Here is a 9,469-nt window from a genome sequence, read left to right on the forward strand (position 1 = left end):
ACACACACACACACACACACACACACACACACACACACACACACACAGGACCTTTGCAACCCAGCTGGCTTGAGAAACCCCAGCCGGCTCTATTAAGAGGTACAGATAAGATCCTGAAAGAACATATGAGATTTTACAGGATCTGAAATGTAAATAAAATTTTACTAGTTGCATACAACATAATAATTTACTCAATTTATTTCCAGAATATTAATTCTAGCCTCTATTTTTGTTGTTACTGCATAAAAGTGTATTCATTTTTTTAGCCGGCTAGTGTGGGTGATTTACAAGTATCTTCATCACCAGAATAAAGACAGTAGAGAGTGAAGTTTGTTTTTTTTTTTGTGTGAAATATTTTTATACACCAGTAGCAGCTGGTGTGGTGCTGTAGGATCAGCACTGACCTGTGAACCACAAGGTCAGCAGTTCAAATCCACCAGTCGCTCCTCAGAAACCCTACATGATCACTATGAGTTGGAACCGACTCGATGGCACTTAACAACGACATCAGCAGCATCGTGCTGCCCCAGTATGGCACAGTAGGATAAGTATCGGACTGCAAACCATAAGGTCAGCAGTCCAAACCCACCAATTGTTCCTCGTAAACCCCTATACAGGGTTACCACGAGTCAGAACCGACTCCACGACACTGGCAGCAACAGGGACATCACATCACATGTGAAAAGTGAAAAATTTTGGAAGAAAAATCTCACTGATGAGAAGTTATAGGTCAAGTCACTTCCAAAAAAGAAGGACTGTCTGGTAATGAACAAAGTGACTGTTTTATATAACCAAAGAGCTTAATTTCTGCCTTAAATACAGCATTTTCTTTCATTTCTTCCCCCATCCCATAAATCAGATTGAATACCTTTGCATCAGGTTTATCTTTATCCTCTAAAGAGCCAAGCTCTTCCGGACCAAGAGAAAATAATGCTTCTAAAACAAAAACAAGTAGAATCAGAGATGTAAATGACAGGAGCACATTTTAGAAAACTGTTTTAGAAAGCCAATTCTACCATTATATGAAAATCAGCTAGATTCAGTAATATGATTGTAATAATATTTATATGCATATCTTACATATTTTGCTTTCCCGAAGCATTATTTTATGTTAAAAAGAATTCTCCCAGTTTATTATTTGATACTCTATCTTGTTTACACTTTTTTATGAACCAAAAAAAAGGAATTTATATCATCAAAGTCATCAGTCTTTTCCCTTTGGTGTGAAACTTCAGCATAAGTTTGCAACCCAAAGATAACATATTCACCACATTATCTTCTAGTATATTTATAGAGTCTGAAGAAATATGTAAGGGTCCTGGTGGTACTTTGGGATAAGCACTGGACTGCTAACCGCAAGGCTGGCAGTTCAAACTCACTAGCCATTCCGTGGGAGAACGACGTCAGCTTCGGTAAAGATTTATTCTCAGAAACCCTGAGAAGCAGTTCTAACTGTCCCATAGGGTCGCTATGAGTCAAACTCAGCTCAAAGGCAGTGCTTTGTGGTTTTCTTTGTTTTGGGGGTCCTGTGGATTAGGTGCTGCGCTGCTAACTAAAAGGCTAACGGTTCAAACCCACCAGCGCTCATCAGAAGATGGATTAAGTTGTCTGCTCCTGTAAAGATTTCGGCTTGGAAACCCTGTACAGGAACACTATGAGTCGAAACTGACTTGATAGCTAGGGTGGGTGGGTAATAAACATTTAGATTATTTATAGAAGTACAACTTATTTTGCTTTACTTCTGTTTGTAAAAGTATTTTATTGTGCGTTAGGAATATATAGCAAATTAGATTTTAATTTAACAATTTTTATAAAAGGGTTGTGGAAAAATGGAATTGAAAATGTAATGGGATTTTTTCCATGTACTTTCTGAAGTCCCTCATACAAACGCGCCTATAACACTGGCTGCAATTTTCACAGTACCCAGCATTCTTATTATTTCCACTGTCTTTCAATCGATCGTACTTTTCTTCCCCTTCTTGCCTTTTCACCTTTGCAACAGTAAATACTGTTTGGTTGCATATAGTTGACAAAGGCAGAGATGGGGAACGTCTGGCCCACGGGCTGCATACACAAGGCCCGTGAATCACTGGTTTGGCCCTGTCAAGACAACCGCAATTCCAGCCTTCACGTTGTTGTCAAGTGCCTTGAGTTGGTTCTGACTCACAGAAACCCTATAACGGCGAGTGAGTTTGAACCACTAACCTTGCAGTTCAAACCAACCTTATGGTCGGTCTAGTGCTGATCCTACAGCGCCACATCGGGACTCCATCACACTGTCATCGTTGTTAAGTGCCGTTGAGTCGGTTCCGACTCTTAGCTGTAAGTTAATTAAATGTCTGACCAAATATAGCAGAATTTTTATGTTGATAATTCTATATGGCCTATGAATGACGTTATGAATTTTGGCAGAAAAAAAGGTTTCCCACAAGATCGGAGGTTCAAATTCACCAGCCACTCCTCAGAAACCCTATACCAATTTGCTATGAGTTAGAACCGACTCAGTAGCACTTAACAACCACCACCACCAGGCCTGGTTCAAGAGAATACAATCATCACGGGTGATATGGTTTATAACTTCTATCATTATCTTCACCACTGACTCTAGGAAACTAAATGGCAAGGTTAACAAGGCTCCAGGGAATTCTAATGATTTCCCATTGCCTATGGCACTGGGTTCTAAAAGCCAGTGAGAAGTTTAAACATAGGGTCACCATCCAGAAGGCTACCAACGATTCTTTCTTCCATAGGGAGGCCTTCCTGTTTTTATTGTGTTAACATCCATTCTATGTTGAGGGTGATCTTACTGGAGAAAAGAAGTTAGCAGTCTTCATCTCATGTGAGTCTCCAGAATTTGTTTTCAAGCCAAGGTATAAGTACCCCATGAGTGGGGCATGGCTGAGACCTTTGGAAAATCTGTTCACACCTAAATAGGATCTCCGACTGGAAAACCCTGAGATACCTGAGGGGCAAAAAGGATGTACAGGTCTTGGTCCCCACTGAAAACCACTGCTCTTAGGGGTCTGTTGTTAACGTATGCATATGCCTCGGATTTCTTGGCTGCTGCCGCCATCCATAGATATTGACTGTGAACTTGGTAAAATGAAATCCTTCACAAATTTTAATATTTTCACCATTCATCAGGATGACACTTATTGGTCCAGTTGTAAGGATTTTTGTTATCTTTACACTGAGGTGTAATCCATATTGAAGACTACAGTGTTTGATCTTCAACACTGTTTCAAGTCCTTGTTGCTTTCAGTAAGCAAGGTGGTGATATCTACATATTGTTGTTGTTAAGTGCCAATGAGTCAGTTCCGACTCACAGCAACTTGGCATGGGGTTTCTGAGGAGTGCCTGATGGGTTTGAACCATCGACCTTGCAGCTCAAGCTGACCATGCAGTCCAGTGCTTATCCTACAGTGCCACACTAGGGCTCTATCTGCATATTACAGGCATGTTAGAGTTTTCCTTCAGTCCTGATGCCACATTCTTCATACAGTTCAGCTTCTTGGGTGATATGCTCAGCATACAGACTGGGTAAGTACAGTCAATGGATACAACTCTGACACACACTTTTCCTAATTTTAACCCTGCAGAACCCCTTGTTCTGCTTAAATGTCTGCCTCTCGATCTAACTACAGGCTCTGCACGAGCATAATTGTTCTGGAATACCCATGCTTTGCAATGTTATCCATAGTTTGTTATGATCCACAGTCATAAACCTTTGCATAGTCAACACAGGACAGGTAAACACCTTTTGCTGGCATTCTCTGCTTTCAGCCAAGGTCCCTATGGCCTCAGCAGTGGTATCCTTGTTCTATGTCCTCTTTTGAATCTAGCTTGAACATCTGGCAGTTTCAGGTTGAGGGACTGCTGTAATCATTATTGAATTATCTACACCATAACTTTACTTAGATGTGATGTTAATGATACTCAATCATTTCCACATTCTGTTGGATCACCCCTCTTTGGAATGGGCCCGAATAGTGATGTCTACCAGCTCCCTGGCCAGAGAGATATCTTCCAAATGCCTTGGCATAGATGAGTGAGGGTATACAATGTTTCATCTGTTTGTTGGAACATCTCAAACTGGTATGCCATCAATTCCTGCAGTCTTGTTCGTCGCCAACACCTTCAGGGCAGCTTGGACTTCTTCAGTGCTATCAGTTCTTGAACATATGTTACCTTCTGAAATAGCTGAACGTCGAACAATTCTTTTTGGCAAGGTGACTCTGTGTATTTCTCCTATATCCTTTTGATTCTGCCTGTGTCAAATACGCTTTAAAAGATCTCTTTAAAGTGCTAAAAAGGCAAGAGCATCACTTTTATAAGTGCACCTGACCTACGTCACCTCATTGTTGTTAAGTGCTGTCGAGTCAATTCTGACCCATAAAGACCCTGTATAGGGTTTCCAAGGAGCAGCTGGTGAGCCTGAACCGCTGACCTTGCAGTTCAAACAGCTTTGCAGTCTGGCGCATTAACCCACAGCACCACACCAGGTCTCCTATGCATGTGAAAATTGGACGGTGACTAAGAACCAAGGCAAAATGGATTCATCTTAACTATGGCGTTGGCGACAAGTACGGAATATACAAAGGACTGCTAGAAAAAATGACAACTCTGTCTTGGAGGAAGTATAGCCACAATGGTCCTTCAAGTGGGGATGACAAGATTTCATCCAGTGTACTTTAGATAGGTCATCAGGAAGAAACAGTCCTTGGAGAAGAACATCATGTTTGGTAAAATTGTTGTTGTTGTTGTTATGTGCCATCGAGTCGGTTCCAACCCATAGCGACCCTGTATAGGGTTTCCGAGGGTGTAAATTTTTACGGGAGTAGAAAGCCTCATATTTCTCCCGCGGTGCAGCTGGTATTTTCGAACCGCTGACCTTAAAATACAGGGCCAGAAATGAAGAGGAAGACCCTTAATGAGATGGCCAGACAACGGCTGAACCTATAACAGGCTCAAATGGAACAATGGTTCTGAGGAAGGTGCCGGACATGGTGACAAAGGGTCACTGTGAGTCAGAACCAACTTGATGGCATCTAACAACATATTCCTCTGAGGGCAGCAACTGGGAAAAAGTAAACCTACTTGTTACAGCACAAAACCAAACATGCCCGAGGATTTCCAATGACTCCCCAGTGTCCTCAGCTGTACTGTGCTGAGAGTAGAAGGGAACTCCTCTAGTTCTCGGCCTGTGGCTACCTTTCCAGATGAAGTCTCCCTTCACTAGTGCTGGAGCTCAGGCTAAGTCTCAGGAATACAAAATCCACACTAAGATGCCAAACCACATGCTTGCTGGAAGAGCTTGGGACATTCCATCTGATCTGTGCTTACTGATACTTTTCATGACCTTCCCCACAGCCTCCCTTCCTCAGTCTCATTTTTCTACTTCAAGTTCCCTTTAATTTGTTGTTTTTAGTTTGAGGGATGTACACTTTACTGGAAACCTTGACTCCTCTTTAGTCCGGACAGCACATCTTCAGAAAAGGCTCCTGTGTGGGCCTTACGTTTTGGCCTGGAGGCAAGCCGACAGAGAGCACGCTGAATGCTGGCCCCCATGACCTCAGGGATGCTCCTGGAAAGCTCGTCAGCTTTTACCTCTTCGACAGGCCCCACCATGCAAGAGAGGCTCACATTCACTTACTAAAGTCTGCTCAGGAGTCCTGGTATGACGATGCATGACAAACACCGGACAGCTAACTGCAAGGTTCAAACCCACAGAGCTGCTCCTTGGAATCCCTATACAGGGTCGCTATATATTAAAACGGACTCAATGGTACTTAACAACATCAACCACCAGAACATCTGCTGAAATCCTCTGATGGGCTCCTTAAGGGTACCAGCTTCTCAATATGGCTGAGGAAGACCTCTGCAACCTGGAGTGGCTGAGACACAAAACTCTCTTCTCCGTGCACGGGACACAGTCAGTGGTCTTCCTCAGAAAGAGCAATGATGTCCTGTAGGGCTTTGTAGTTCCAAGTAATGCTGGCACCCCAAGGACGTCATAATGCCCACTGCCAACAGCACAGACCCATGACACACGAAGTGGAGTCGAGATGCTCAGCTCAGCGGTGGGAGTATCGGCAGAGGTGGCGGCAGGTTCAGTCACAAGCAGGCACAGAGGTGATGGTGGTGATTCTGTGAGTGGTACCCAAGTGACTAGTCAGGAGAGGCTGAGAGCCCACAGCAGAGCGGATTCGGTCTGAATGACGTGAAACTATCATCAATAAACTGCCGTCATCTTGACCGTCTTGGTCTCTGAGCTGTCCATCCGTTAGGGCGGGCACAGTCACAGCTGCTTGGGCATGAATACCAGGTACTCACTCCTCAGACGGTGACCCCGTGGGGCGGTGGAGGACACCAGACTCCATTATTGTATGTATGAGTCATTGCTCTCCTGGATCCCCTCACCAACACCCCAAACCACAGATTAACCACCAAGGGCTTTGGTGACACTGTTGATGCTTTCCCTGATTAGTATGGTCTTGACAACTCCAGCACCACCCAAAAGCCAACACCCCAAACTACAGATTAACCACCAAGGGCTTTGGTGACACTGTTAATGAATTCCCTGATTAGTATGGTCTTGACAACTCCAGCACCACCCAAAAGCCAAAGTTTGCCACCTTTGGCACAGGGAGCCAGCAGAACGCCACCCTGGATAGCAGTAACCACAACTTCCAGCTCAACACTCCTCTCCGTGAACTTTGGAGCCTCAGCAGGCGTAGCTATGAGCAGTTTGGTTTGGAGGGCTCTTTTATCAACAGGTTCTCCAGGACATTCAAGATTCTGCCCAAGGCAGGGTGGGGAACCTTTTCTGCCAAAATTTATAACATCATTCACAGACCATGCAAGATTATCAACTTAAAAAGTAGCCTGCTGTATTTGGTCAAAATTTAGTTAGCTCACCCCTAATGAGTCGGAACCAACTCCACGGCACATCACCACCACCACCACCAATGTGATGGCTTAGAGTCCTGGGGTACCGCTGTGGGCTAATGTGTCAGATTGCAACGCCGTGTGAACTGCAAGGTTGGCGGTTCAAGCTCACCAGCTGCTCCTTGGAAACCCTATATAGGGTTGGAACCGACTCAACAGCACTTTACAACAACGTGAAGGCTGGAACTACAGTTGTCTTGGCAGCCAGACCAAATGATTTCGCAGGCCTTCTATGGCCCGAGGGCTAGACGTTCTCCACCCCTGGCCTAAGGCCTCAGGACCAACAGGAATTTTGATTGGTGCACCGGAATCCAAACTTCCTGCTTTCCGCGTGCAATCCCTTATGTGAACTCCTTGGGGTTCTGGAATTCCGAATTCCCAGACCTCAGGAAGGCAATATGAAGGGCTGTATCTATGAAGCTTGTTCTAGGGTCTGGGACAGAAAGTCTTCATTAATCAGAGAGATTCAAATTCCTGTAAGAGATGCCTAAGCATTTACCCTGCCTCACATCAGGTCACGTGCTGAGGTCAAACAAGTTCAGGTCAGGTCAATAACCAACCGTGGTGGTGGTAGTGTGCCATGGAGTTAGTTCTGACCCCTAGCGACCCTGCATAGGGTTTCTGAGGCTTATAAATATTTACGGGAGCAGAAAACCTCATCTTTCTTTTGTGGAATGGCTGGCAGTTTCTAACTATTGACCGTGTGGTTAGCAGCCCGACTCAATCACTATACTGCCAGAGCTCCTTAACACACAACTGTGAACCCGTATGACTAATGTGGGAGGCTTGGTGGGGCACTATGGGTTCATGTGCTGGACTACAAGGTCAATACGAACTGCAAGATCGGCGGTTCAAGTTCACCAGCCACTCCTCAGAAACCCTATATTGGGTCACTCTGGGTCGGAACTGACTCAGTGGCACTTAGTAACAACAACATAAATGATGTGGCATCCTTCATCAGGTGTTTGGGTAACTCCACCTGAAGTGTTTGTTACTTTGGAGAACTTTTCAAAACTTAAATTTTTAAACTTTTCAAAATTAACAACAATTTAAACATGAACATTGTAACAACAATGAAAATTGGCTCACATGGCAGAACTGGCTTCTGACTGAACTTTAAGTTTAGAAACTAAAAGAAGTATCTGACCTTCCTTTTTCCTTTTGTTAGGAAACATGAAATTGATCACAAGGGACAGATTTAAGATCATTTAAGCTTCATATTTCTTTGAGAAAGAATTACCCAAAGTTCATCTTACATTTGTAACAACACGCACATACTGTGGAATGCAACTTAGTGATTTTGTCTTTTTGTGATTCTGCACATATACAGAGAACTGACCGTTTTACCAATCATATGTATGTAGCATACCAACCTCTGAATTCGGGTGTGAAATGAAGAGTCTGAAGTAGAGAATTGAGGTAACATGTTCCACCCTGATTTCTGATTCCACTTAAATTGGTGAATTCTCTAGGGGCTGGAGGCTCCAAAGTTTTAGTCTTTGATTTCTTCCCTTTCTCATACCAACTATTTGGCACACTGGAATTATCCTCTTCAAATAGGTCGCCAAACATTGCGAAAAGAAATGCTACCCTTAAAAAAAAAAAGTAAGACGTGTTAAGGAAATGTTTTATTTTTGCAATAAAATTGCCTCCACTCTCCCTACTTTACACTTAGGCCTTATCTATCTTAAGCTTCTCCTTGGAAAGCAAATACAGGAGCTTGGACTTTGGAAGTAGCAAGGCCTGAATTCCTTCATGCTATGTAGCATGGCCTCCACAAGTTCAAGGAGGCAGTTCTGGTATTGGCAACACAATGTCACCTGCGGTGCAGGGTCACTGTAGTAACACAATGCCACCTACGGTGCAGGGTCACTGTAGCATTTAAATGACATGATGAAGAAACAACACTTTGTGCCTAGGGTTTGACCAACAATGTTGTTATTGTCAGTTTCCACTCATAGTGACCCTGTATAGGGTTTCCAGAAGCGGCTGGAAGCGCCGGCTTTGCGGTTAAGCAGTCCAGTGCTGATCCTGTAGTACCGCACCGGGACACATCTATTGGCCCACAATGCATGAGAACTGTTTTTAAAAGGGCACAGTCACGTCACTAATGAAAAGAGCGGGCAGTCCACTGATGGATGGTGTCGTCATGGCCAGATGCTGAGTTGACTGAGTTGATCATCGCACTAAAATCTCGGTCTCACACCCTCGTATCAGATTGACACGGTAATGAAAAATCAAACAGCTTCTTTGCAGCAGTTTAGCATGTGACCTCAAAGTTGGTGAGACTGGGAAGACCCTGCCAGTAACGGGATCATGCTAAAGGGCCTCCTAGCTGTACCTAAGGGAACCAAACTTCAGCCCCGAGGACCCGACAAGACCATCAGCGGGGGCAGCTAAGGAATACAAAGCACCGAGCACAGCTCCGAAGTGGCAGAAGTGCTTTACCAACTCCAATTCGCAGTCGGGATTCGTGTCTCCCCGCGGCAGGCCCGAGGTCGAGGCGCTCCGACCCTCAGGG

The 9,469-nt window shown here is 44.3% G+C and overlaps 1 protein-coding gene across 1 annotated transcript in view; it reads right to left on the bottom strand.

The window, feature by feature from the left end:
- Positions 1-8,541, bottom strand: part of USP40 (ubiquitin specific peptidase 40) — a 93,873-nt gene extending 85,332 nt beyond the window's left edge. The window contains exons 1-2 of the mRNA XM_006866764.1: positions 8,322-8,541; positions 869-936 (exon numbers count right to left, since the gene is read on the bottom strand). Of these exons, the coding sequence (XP_006866826.1) occupies positions 869-936; positions 8,322-8,520 (267 nt within the window). The 5' untranslated portion in view covers positions 8,521-8,541. The remainder of the gene's footprint in view (positions 1-868; positions 937-8,321) is intronic.
- Positions 8,542-9,469: the final 928 nt, after the last annotated feature.

Source organism: Chrysochloris asiatica, unplaced genomic scaffold (assembly GCF_000296735.1).
Source record: "Chrysochloris asiatica unplaced genomic scaffold, ChrAsi1.0 scaffold00096, whole genome shotgun sequence".
Lineage (NCBI taxonomy): Eukaryota > Metazoa > Chordata > Mammalia > Afrosoricida > Chrysochloridae > Chrysochloris > Chrysochloris asiatica.